The sequence below is a fragment of the Neoarius graeffei genome, chromosome 6 (assembly GCF_027579695.1).
Source record: "Neoarius graeffei isolate fNeoGra1 chromosome 6, fNeoGra1.pri, whole genome shotgun sequence".
Lineage (NCBI taxonomy): Eukaryota > Metazoa > Chordata > Actinopteri > Siluriformes > Ariidae > Neoarius > Neoarius graeffei.
The window spans coordinates 70,842,921-70,855,687 of NC_083574.1; the positions used below are offsets into that span (position 1 = coordinate 70,842,921).

The window sequence follows — 12,767 nt, forward strand, 5'->3', positions numbered from 1 at the left end:
CTAGAGATAATGAGATGAGATGTAATTGCCTCAGATGATTTTTCCTTTGTTGGAAGAGCTTGGGGAAAAAAAAAAAAAAACAGACCAATCAAACTAAGACCATTCCTCAATACAGACTCTCTCTGAATCCTAGTTCCTCTCTTGTGGAGTCACCTCTCCCATGGGGTGTCAAAAGTGTTTAGCTCAAGGGACTTGGATGACCATGCCAAAAGCTTGATTCTTATCGAACAATCATTGTGTGCATTTGGACAAGTATTTTGCATCACTGCTTTGAAAGATCCAACCATAACCCAAACAAATATTCATTTTAAATCTGATAAATGGAGTCCATGATCCCTTGGAAGAAAAACAGCCCCAAATCCTCCACCAGATTTAACAGAGGGTATTGTGTTCTTTTCAGTATAACCATCCTTAATTATGGCAAATCCTTTAGTGTTTGTTGCCAAAAAGCTCTATTTTTGTCTGCTTTGACCAGAGGACCCCCCCCCAAAAAAAAACGAAGTTGGCATGGAAAAGATCATATAATTGTAGATTTGGAAACTTGATAACTCTTAAAATGCTACCATCCTGGCTCATCTCCAGTCAAATCCTTGAAGAAAATTGTGCTACTCTAACCACCCACCAACCATGTGTACAGGAAAAATAGACAGTGGACAGAAACCTTTTGAGGCATATAGCAATTTACTAAGATCAACACAGTTTTGCCACATTTGTGTGCATGACTAAGGGATTTGGGTCTCTGTCTCACCTCATATTCATAAAATCATGAAAGTCATAGCTAACCACTTAAGCCTCGGTCACAACCGGCCGTACGTGCTCCTATGGCCGGTCTACGTGCAAAACCCGCAAGAAACGCACGGAGGGCGCGCGTGTGACGTGCTGATTTTCAAGCTGTAGACTGGCCACAGAGGTTCTTTGTCATGTCAAACAAACTCTACGGGCGCTTACGTTTTTTTCAGGTTGCAAGACAAACTTACGGCCAACGTGCGTCTTTCTCCATGAACAAAAAAAACGCAGCGATTTGGGAAACGCCAAAAATCGCACGGCCAAAAAATCGTACGTCCGGTTGTGACCTAGGCTTTAGGAAGTTCCTAAACACCTAAAGTCCCTAAAATAAAAATAATAAAAAAATGGGAACACACTTCAGGTATACGTTTTCTTCAGAAGAATTTATTGTTTTAGAATAAATTTCTTTCATTAAATGTTAGAATTCTCTCATTAAATTAACCATACTTTTCATTATTACCAAGGGCACCAATAATATTGGAACTGAATTTATATCGGATATTGAAGACAATATTTATTACAGACTAAAAAGTATACAGAAATGGGGGAAAGGTTTAAAAAGAATGTTAAATTAAGAGCAACAAAAATACTGTTTGAGTTCCTTTATTGTACGTGTGTTCTACCCTTTGGGGAGAGAGCTTAGGAGCACTAGGGGTTGTGCTCAGGGAGCAAGAGATGAGGGAAGTAAAAGACTGCTTCCTATCCTATCACCTTACTCAACATCAACACATTTTTCCAGGATGGAATAGGAAAGTTTTTGTGCTGTGATGCTGTAATAATCATATTAGTAAAAATGCTGCAAGCAGACATTAGCCATATTGAGACTTTCATTAGAACGGGACAATCGCTAGTACTGCTCAAGCACAAGGCCTGGGTCTAGAATACAATAGTGTAAATAACACCTTGAAGACAATTTTAAACTTCTCCTTAAATTAAGTTTTGCAAAGTGGAATCTAAAGAAACCGGTATGTTCATGATTTCTAATAAGACCTGAAATAAAAGAGTTGAACCTCTTAAGACTAACACCAAGTGGTGTCAACTGGCTGGTCAACCCTTAACCAGATACAACGGAACCCCTTCCTGTACGTAATTCTGCACACAATTCAGGCCTTCATGAGCGCATTTACAACAGCTCTGGCATTGAGGCTGCGGAGGTCATTATAGGTTTGTCCTGTGCCTACAAACACGATGGGCTGACTTGTGATGTAGGTCATGGAAATTGCAGCACCAACCTACAGAGGGGAAAAAAAACAAAAAAAACATTATATTAAAATACACTTACTGAAAACTGTGATGTACTCAAGCATAAAACTGTGCAAATACATAGATATCAACAAGCATGAGGCACACAGCAGCATGCCTCGAACTTTTTTCTTTTTTTTCGTTTCCGTTTCCAGTTGAGAGTACGTCGTGCGCGTTCTGGCTGCCGCTTCTCACCAGAGCTTTTTTTATTTTCTTTTCTTTCTTTTTCTATTTTCATTTATTTTTTTCTGTGTGTTTGTGTAGTTTGATGTTTGAGTGTTTTGTCTGCCGGTTGTGGTGTAGCTCCAGACCCAGTTTTGGGCGTCGGTTCCCTCCAGGCCTTGGGTCACTGTGGGTGATGCCTGCGCTCCCAGCTATGGACTGCAGTGAGCCTGTTGCTCATTTTACATCGTGGTTGTCCAGCACTCTGTGCTTTAATGCTTGGCGTGATGTTCCGAGCGATGTTGCTCGGTGGCGTCGCAGCGGCTGTGCAGGCGGTTTGGGACACACCAGCGCCCTGCGTGGCGGAGCTTCTGTGCTCGCTTTGTGGATCCATGGCATGGTGTTGAGCGATGTTGCTGACAGCGTCACGGCGGCGGTGCTGGAGATGTGGGACTCATTTTCGTGCGCCTTTTGGTGGGACTGTGGCTGCTACACCACGGGAATTACATCCTGACCCCTACTTGGTGGACTTTTTTTTTTAATTATTATTTTTATTATTATTTTTTATTTATTTTTTTTTTTCTTTGTCTATAATTGTAAAGCGTCCTTGGGTTTCTTGAAAGGCGCTATATAAATGTAACTTCTTCTGCTTATTATTATTATATCTACATGTACTATAAGGGCAAGAAAAGTCCTACCTTATCATCAATAGTGTCAAACTTGGTGAGAACAATGCCATCTATGAGTCTCGGATGATCGGACATGGAATGGTCAGCCAGTGCCTTATTAAACTTAACCTGCAGAGAGACATTTTAAAATGCACAGGTTATTCAAGATACCAAAAAAAAAGTAGTATAAATACACACAAGGAACATCTGCACTGATGTACCATATTTGTGTTTTTCCTTTGATTCTATCAGCTTGAGGTTCAAGCTTTCACCACTTGCTATTGCAGGAACATGATCTTAATATGTACATACTTGTATTGTAAAGGAATGTCAAGTTGATGTGTCAGGTTGCACGGCTTCTTTGTGTGACGACTGTGTTTGTTATTTGCCTTGTAGTGAACCTCAACGTAATTTACAAACGGCATTGCACGTGTTTTGCGCATGCTATGAATGTGCTTACCAGGTTGTTTGTACAGATAGTCGTCGACTTACGACCTATGCAACTTACGACCGATCGACTTTATGGCCGTCTGGTTATGACTGGCGAGTGAAGCCTTTCTTGATTTATCACTCGCAAAACCCGCGGGCGTTCAGGAATGTATGGTAAACAAGCACACTTTGCCGGTCTACTTTCGTTCTAACCATAAAGCATGGATGACGCAGGCACTGTTCGAAGACTGGTTTATGAAATTTATGAGGAAAAAAAACCCCCAAAAAACAATTCAGACGAGGCTTTACATGTTTATGAAACGAGCAAATCCTCCCCCCAGCCCGAGCGCTGCAACAGCTGATGACGACGTAGACGACCCACAGCCAAGCACCAGTGATGCCAGCGGTCACTAAGTTTTGTATTTTGCTATGTTTTACATTTGTATTTTGGTATGTTTCAAACTAAAACGTTCTCTATTTTTCACACCTGTATTTCATATTTTTTGTTTTGCACATATTAAACGAATTGTACTGCACGCAGTGTAGTATGCAGTGTTTGACTTAAACCAAATAATGAGCCAAGGTAATGAAATAAAATGTTGATAAAATAAGACTTTAAGATGATTACAATATCATTACACGTTCATTTAACATAGGCCAACTTACGATCAGATCGGTTTACGACCGGTCAGTCGTAACCAAACGCAGTCCTAAGTCGACGCATAATTGTATTCTCTAATTTCTTATTTGATAGTGTGTGCAAATTAACTTCTCTTTGTTTTCTTATTACACCCTGATATGAAGGCACCAGAATATGATACTTGCTTTACTGCTCCTGAATCCATCAATCCAACACTACAAACCACACTGTAAAGTGAGATTTTGGATAAAAAGTGTAACATTAAAAAGAAACTTGGAGATTTTTTTAACCTGGGCCCTATTTTACCATCTTATTGGGTCCAATTTTGTACTAGGGACAAAAACAATCCGAATCGGTTCAGTACTGAGTTAGAATACCATAACCGACAACCATAGAACAGCTATACAATGTAATCCTATGGGGCAAACATTAACGTCAAAGTAAACCGCTTGTTTTCGTCACTGACGGTCTCAATGTTGAGTGTCTGACAACATGGAAAGGATCCCTACAGTCAGTGCGTTTACATGCACATAGAGAAAATCGAATTTCTGCTGTAGCTCGACTGAAATCGAAGTTCTAAATGCCATGGAAACACCTTAGCTAGGCTGAAATTGAAACAAACTTGATTTCTCGTAATCGAGCTACACGACCTAGATTATGCGATTTTTGCCGAGCTACTTAGTGCATGTATAGCCTGTCGAGCTACTTACTTCAGCACTGCCCCTTCCGGAAGTGACGAGTGACGAGACCACAAGCGGGAAACACGACAGCCTCGGTCGGCATGACAACAGTAGTAGCGAGCAGCAGAAGAGGTCAGAAGGAACAAACGAAGAAGAGAAAATGGCGAGCAGAAACGTGCACTTCTGGAGCAATGAGGAGACAGAGTTCATGCTCATTCAGCTTAAGGAGTTGAATATATTAAAATTCATGGACGGGAGAAAAACACGCAATGGAGAACACGGAACTGATAACTGTTTACACTCTTGAATAGCTCTTCATGACGACAACCGGAAGTGTACCAAGACGATGGGGCGTGTAGCGCCACCTGTGGCTCGGGTGCACAATGTACCTCACACAATAGCTCGATTTCCTTGTGTGCATGTAGGATTGGATTTCTCTGGCACCCTGCTGGGACCCTTTGCTCGATTACCGACAGCAGCTCGATTTGGATGTGCATGTAAACGTACTGAGTGATGCACCTAACCCTGTTTCTACAGTCAGTCTGTTTTACCTTTCTTTTCTTCCGGTCTCTGACATAGCACCCCATTCATTGGCTATAAGCTGATTATTGCATGGGGGTGTTTTCTTATGTTTACCTTTCCATGCTGTCAGATACTCATTCAAATTGTCATGATCAGCTAAATAAATCAAGCATTATTTTGGAAATAGACTACTTCACAAACTCTGCATGACTTCTTTTGCAGATGTGTATGCGCCGTACCTCTGGAGGGACCCTTTCCATGCGGTCAGACACTTGTATTAACATTATAAGCCTGTGAGTGGTGAAAACAAGCGGATTACACTGTATAGCCATTTTGCAGTTGCCAAATATAATGTTTTAACTCAACACTGGGCCGCTTTCAAATAATTTTTATCCCTAGTAAAAATTTGGACCCCAAAATATGGGAAAATAGAGCCCATGTTAAAAAGAAATCCTGAAGTTTCCCTTTAAACAACCCTGACAGTTACTGCAAAATTTTTTTTTTTGCAATTTGACTGCAAGTGGAGCTCAGTAATGAGGCAATACTGAACTTACCAGCTGATCCACAGCCTCATTGCCCACCAAAGCCTCTCCTACAAACAGCACCAAGTCTGGAGTATTGACCGCAATAAGCTTAGCCAGAGCAGTCATTAGTGGAGCATTATCCTGCATGCGGCCAGCTGTATCCACCAGCACAACATCAAACCCCTGATTACGGGCTACAAGAAAAGAGAAAAACAAAAAAGAAACAGAAAACTATAGCTGATTATGTACAGTCAGGTACATAAATATTTGGACATTGTCAAATTTATTATTTTAGCCCTCTACCACAGCATATTGCAGTTGAAATTGAATAATAGACTATAAATAATTGAATTTCAGATTTAATTTGAGAGCATGTACTTCCACAAGTTGTGTGAATAGTGTAGGAATTATGGTATTTTTCATATGTGGTGCAGTGAGGAAAATAAGGCCTGATCGGCGGACATTGACCAGTAATTTTCGCGTTTGTCCGTCTGCATTTCAAAAGCATCAGGCTGGATGGCTGATAAAATATATATATGAGTGATTCCACGCTTATGGGTACTGAAATGGGGACATGAACTTATTCACCTAAAACCATTTCTTTTTTTACCATCAGGTCACAAAACATGTAATCTTTAATGAATGATATGTTAAAAGATAACTTTAATTTTCTGAGATGTAATAAAAACATTTATATGCCAAAGTCAAGCCTATGAGTTCCAAAATGATGTCTGTTACATTACTTCTGTTACGATTGTCCATCTCGCGTCTGCTACAAATTAATTACAATCTAGCTATATACCATGTTAATCTTATTGAAAGAATGTGTATGTTTATTCTACTACACATGTTTATTAATTATATTTGCTAAAACATCACCTTCCTGTGTTTCAAAAAGTAAATTCTACATTGTTAAAATTGAGAATATATATGTCCACAACACTTCTGTTACGTTCTGACTTTGGCATATAAATATGTTTTTATTACATCTCAGAAAATTAAAGTTATCTTTTAACATATCATTCATTAAAGATTACATGTTTTGTGACCTGATGGTAAAAAAAAAAAAAGAAATGGTTTTAGGTGAATTTTTAAAAATAAGTTCATGTCCCCATTTCAGTACCCATAAGCGTGGAATCACTCATATGTATTAGAATGTGTCTGTCTGTACTTCAAAAGCATCAAACCGGACGGCCCAGAAAAAAAAAAAATAGTAAAGATATGGGTCTAATCTACTTCTAACTTTCTTCCAAATGTTACACTGGGCGAATACATTATGTTGTAACACGGCCTGTGAAACGGAGGCCTCCGTGGACCCGAATTTAAAAATTCATAACTCTGCCACCAATGGTCCTAACCCCACCAAAATTTACAGGCACGTTTTTCTCCCCGAGACCTTTCAGACTAGCACAGGCATGGGCCCGCTAGGACCGCGGCTTGGCCCACTATTCGCCCCGGAGCCTCAAACACCATCCCTGCCTCCAGCTGCTCTCGCACACGGGGATTTAAAAATTCATAACCCTGCCACCAAAGGTCCTAGCCCCGCCAAAAATTACAGGCACCTTCCTCCCCCTGAGTGGCACACTAGATAAAAAAATAATACACTCAGTATTCACTGTTGTTTTTATTGCACGACGCATTTGAACTAGTGTTTTAGGGATGACAGTACGTGATTGATCCCGGCAGTTGATTAAGAGGTCAGTTACATGAAACTGCAGTACCGTATTAAGTGCCAAACTGCCAATCAATGGTTATGTTATTCTGTGCATTTTTTTCCATTCATAATAAGAATGACAGTCATATACTTTTTAGGATGTAGATTTATATTTTAATAGGCTTTTTATTTTCTTCTATTTTCCAAGTTCGAGTTGAGCAGATTTTAGTGTGAATGCCAAATATTACCATGTCTAGTTTTGAGTCATTCTAAAAGTCGTCGTCATAGTTACTTGGAATCTTGTACTCAAAATTTTAACTCTCATGTAAGAATAGTTGTATTGTTAATTACTAAATTTCTTAGACTTATTATAAACAGTATAAAAAATAGTCATTGTTGGCAATGTTTGAGTGTTATATACCTATGTTTGCATTCAGTTTGGACTTCAACAAATGAAATGCAAGCACAACTGGATTCATATCAGATGAGTTGGCCATGACAGAACATAAAATTTCTTTGCTTTACAAAAATGCTGTCTTGTTTTCAAAGTACAGTGGTGCTTGAAAGTTTGTGAACCCTTTAGAATTTTCTATATTTCTGCATAAACATGACCTAAAACATCATCAGATTTTCACACAAAGTCCTAAAAGTAAAGAGAACCCAGTTAAACAAATGGGACAAAAGTATTATACTTGGCCATTTATTTATTGAGGAAAATGATTCAATATTACATATCTGTGAGTGGCAAAAGTATGTGAACCTTTAGGATTAGCAGTTAACTTGAAGGTGAAATTAGAGTCATGTGTTTTCAATCAATGGGATGACAATCAGGTACGACTTGGCACCCTGTTTTATTTAAAGAACAGGGATCTTTCAAAGTGTGATCTTCACAACACGTTTGTGGAAGTGTATCATGGCACGAACAAAGGAGATTTCTAAGGACCTCAGAAAAAACATTTTCTGGAAAAGGAAAAGGCTGGAAAAGGTTACAAAACAATCTCTAAAGACTTTGGACTCCACCAATCCACAGTCAGAGAGACTGTGTACAAATGGAGGAAATTCAAGACCATTCTTACCCTCCCCAGGAGTAACAAAGATCACTTCAAGAGTAAGGCGTGTAATAATCAGCGAGGTCACAAAGGAGCCCAGGGTAACTTCTAAGCAACTGAAGGCCTCTCTCACGTTGGCTAATGTTAATGTTCATGAGTCCACCATCAGGAGAACACTGAACAATGGTGTGCATGGCAGGTTTGCAAGGAGAAAGCCACTGCTCTCCAAAAAGAACACTGCTGCTCATCTGCAGTTTGCTAAAGATCACGTGGACAAGCCAGAAGGCTATTGGAAAAATGTTTTGTGGACGGATGAGACCAAAATAGAACTTTTTGGTTTAAATGAGAAGCGTTATGTTTGGAGAAAGGAAAACACTGCATTCCAGCATAAGAACCTTATCCCATCTGTGAAACATGGTGGTGGTAGTATCATGGTTTGGGCCTGTTTTGCTGCATCTGGGCCAGGACAGCTTGCCATCATTGATGGAACAATGAATTCTGAATTATACCAGTGAATCCTAAAGGAAAATGTCAGGACATCTGTCCATGAACTGAATCTCAAGAGAAGGTGGGTCATGCAGCAAGACAACAACCCTAAGAACACAAGTCATTCTCCCAAAGAATGGTTAAAGAAGAATAAAGTTAATGTTTTGGAATGGCCAAGTCAAAGTCCTGACCTTAACCCAATTGAAATGTTGTGGAAGGACCTGAAGCGAGCAATTCATGTGAGGAAACCCATCAACATCCCAGAGTTGAAGCTGTTCTGTATGGAGGAATGGGCTAAAATTCCTCCAAGCCGGTGTGCAGGACTGATCAACAGTTACCGGAAACGTTTAGTTGCAGTTATTGCTGCACAAGGGGGTCACACCAGATACTGAAAGCAACGGTTCACATACTTTTGCCACTCACAGATATGTAATATTGGATCATTTTCCTCAATAAATAAATGACCAAGTGTAATATTTTTGTCTCATTTGTTTAACTGGGTTCTCTTTATCTACTTCTAGGACTTGTGTGAAAATCTGATGCTGTTTTAGGTCATATTTATGCAGAAATATAGAAAATTCTAAAGGGTTCACAAACTTTCAAGCACCACTGTATGCTTTGGTCATTATCCATCTAGAGTGTGAAGTGTTTCCAAGGAGTCTGAAGCATTTGGCTGAATCTGGGCAGATAACAGCCTCTACACTTCAGAATTCATCCTGCTGCTTTTGTTAGCAGTCTTCAGTCATTCACCAGAGTTGTTTTTCATGGTCTTTCCGGTCTGCTGGTGTTCAAGCTCACCAGTGCATTCTTTATTTTTAAAGCCCTATTCGGACATGATTTGTTTTACATGTGGGAGGTGGGGTAATGTAATTTTACCACAGGATATCTAATATTTACGGGCGATTCGCACTCCCATCACAGCCAACCAAAAAGTGTGCAATATGTAGCATCTGCTGCTCAGAGCAGACTAGCCTACATGTTCATTCCATGTATAGGCTACACTATACAATAACTTATCTAAAGTTGCCAGAAGCGTTGTACCTCTGAGGAGTCCTTTGGATCATCTTCTGGATTTGGGTGTTGTAGTATTTCATACAAGACCTGAGGTTTGCCACAAACTTGATTGATCTGATGTATCTGTACTATGCATGACAAAAGTAAATGCCTCTCTCAAACGTCCCTTTTTTTTTTGGGGGGGGGGGGGGGGGGGGGGGGGGATTAGTGTAAGCACAGGTTATTTCTATGACTTGTTTTACATAAAATAAAAGATGCTGGAATCTGACATGGTGATATGCAGTCCAGAAAAAAAAAATTCCTGTTTTGGAGCATCCAAACAAGATTAAAAATCACTGAGAAACTCTGGTAATAACTGCATTACCTCCCCTCTCTCAAGTAAAACTAGTCCAGTTCGAACAGGGCTTAAGAGTATACTTTTGCTCAATCTTTAATAGGTTTGTTTTGATTTTTCAGCCTAATGGCTTTCTTCAAAAGGCATTGAGTGACTCTGAACTTCATATTGAGAGGTAACAGCAGTAGATACTCAAATGCAAATGCCATACTGAAAATCACCTCTAGAAATAAGGGAATAAAATACACCTGGCCACGGAACAACCAATTGTCCAATTACTTCTGGTCCCGTAAAAAGGGGTGAACCACATGTATAAAGTGCAGTACTTCATACACTGTTCACCTGATTTGGATGTAAACACCAGCAAATTACAGCTAAAAGTCTGTACTTTAAGCTAATATTTGACTTCAACACCAAATGTACTTTGACAGTTAAAATATCTAAGTTTTCAAATATTTATGGACCTGACTAAATACATATTTTTCCTATTCAATAAAGCCTTGAGATAAATGGCTGCAAGGCTAGCTAATCTGTCTAATTGTTTGTCTTAAGAAGTGAGAATGTTCATCTTGATACATTTTGGAAACCAAATTCCCCAGCAGGGGTGGGCGTATCGATCTGAGTATTGATAGTATCGATACTAAGGTGAGTATCGGAATCGAATCGATACTAGTGTGATGAGATGAGATCAATACTTTCGTCGCAGTTTCTCTTCAATACGTCCAGTAGATTACTTGAATTTACTCAGAGTTCATGCGAGCGTAGTTTCTCTCTAAATCTGTCTGTGTAAACAGCGCACCTCTCTCTCGCTTTCTGCCGCTCACACCTTGCCCCTCCCCCTCCCTGCTGTGTCAGAGAGCGGATTTTCTCTAAGGCGAGACAGTTAATAACTCAGAAGAAGTGCAATAAAAGGGAAGAATGCAAACATGTTACTGTTCCTGAACAAAAACCTTTAAATCTGTTATCAACATGGGAACAGAGCCAAAAGGGCACCTCAAGGGATACTTCCTTGGAGGGCTTTGTGAGCAAAGAGCCAAAGGTTACGAGCCACTTGTAGTTTACACCTGATTTGCACCACTGACTATTTTTCACACATATTTGCACGCAATGGAAGGTATACATTTTTTTGTTGTGTTGTTTATATTGCTATACTTATTTATTTGTTGCTTTTGTTTACTTATTTTGCACTACTGACTTTGTTACTTTATTACTGACTTTATTTTTCACAAATATTTGTGTGCAATGGAAGGTATTTTTTGTGGTGTTGTTGACATTGTTATATTTATATTTTTGTTACATTGTTGCTTTTGTTATTTTGCACTAGTGACTTTTTTCTTAAACAATTTTGTGTAGCAGAAGGTGATAAGGGAATTTTATTATTAATATACTGTTACATTGTTTTATATTATTGTAGTTAGTTAATAAAAAACATTTTTATTTGCCTAAAATCTTTGTCCTGTGTTTTATCATACTCAATCAACTAAAAAAGGCAAAATCACAAAATTATTCAATGATCAGAACATTTCAAGTAAAAAGTACCGCTATCAGTATCGGTATCGGCGATACTAGCCCTGTATTTACTTGGTATCGGATTGATACCCAAATTCCCAGTATCGCCCACCCCTATTCCCCAGTAGTATGCAATCAATAGTTACCATAAGCAATAGCCTCCATTGCGATCCCAGCAGCATCCTTGCCATAACCCCTTTCAAAGAGTTGAACGACAGGGCGTCCATGCTGCTGTGGTGGGTGTAGTGAACTCAGTCGCCGCTGATGAGTCCTCAGCTGTTCCACTGCACCAGCACGAAATGTGTCACATGCAGCAATCAGCACTGAGAAGCCATTTTCAATTAGCCAGTATGAGACCTGCAAAAAGGGATAATTATGATCTCAGGATTCTACAAGTCTCTTGAACAGTACACTATACTACACTATGATAAATATCATCTTTACATGTTTTAAACTTTACTTAACTTTTACAGTCTTTGCATGTCTTAAACTTAACTTTTATTCCATTTTATTCTGCTGTTTTTACTGAACTTTCTATCTTCTTCCCCCTTTATTTTATGTAATTTTATTTTCTATTGTTTACTGTTTTGCTTTTACCTCTGTAAAGCACATTGAATTGCCACCGTGTATGAAATGCGCTATATAAATAAACTTGCCTTGCCTACTGCACTCTTCCACTTGTTCAGAATATGGTGAAGGCTGTCTTATCTGACCAGCTCACTCCTCCCCCCGATGTTATTGTTGATGATCTAAATGCAGATATGATACCCACTGTTTCTAATGAAAAACATTTCCCAGTTGGGCAGTCCTTGTGACTGAAGTTCCAGCCATCCATGCCCAAATAATTTATCGTAGTAAGCTGAGTTACATTACCAGAGTATAACAAACTTTAAACAAATATACTAAGAGAAACAAGGTGATGGACAATATAATACTGCCATTATTAGGGTCCAAGCACCAGTGGAGGGTTCCTGCACCAGAGGCTCAAAGGGCCTTATTGTTTTCAAAAGGCTTATTTTTTGGGCCTGAGGACTGGATATGCAGAGCCTCCAATGCCCACCAGAGGGC

At 39.4% G+C, this 12,767-nt stretch overlaps 1 protein-coding gene across 2 annotated transcripts in view; it reads right to left on the reverse strand.

The window, feature by feature from the left end:
* Positions 1 to 1,150: 1,150 nt before the first annotated feature.
* srpra (SRP receptor subunit alpha) overlaps positions 1,151 to 12,767 on the reverse strand; it is a 141,593-nt gene continuing 129,976 nt past the window's right edge. For both annotated transcript variants that reach the window (XM_060924039.1, XM_060924038.1), the window contains exons 11-14: positions 11,846 to 12,056; positions 5,684 to 5,847; positions 2,889 to 2,987; positions 1,151 to 2,018 (exon numbers count right to left, since the gene is read on the reverse strand). In XM_060924039.1, the coding sequence (XP_060780022.1) occupies positions 1,890 to 2,018; positions 2,889 to 2,987; positions 5,684 to 5,847; positions 11,846 to 12,056 (603 nt within the window). In that variant the 3' untranslated portion in view covers positions 1,151 to 1,889. The remainder of the gene's footprint in view (positions 2,019 to 2,888; positions 2,988 to 5,683; positions 5,848 to 11,845; positions 12,057 to 12,767) is intronic.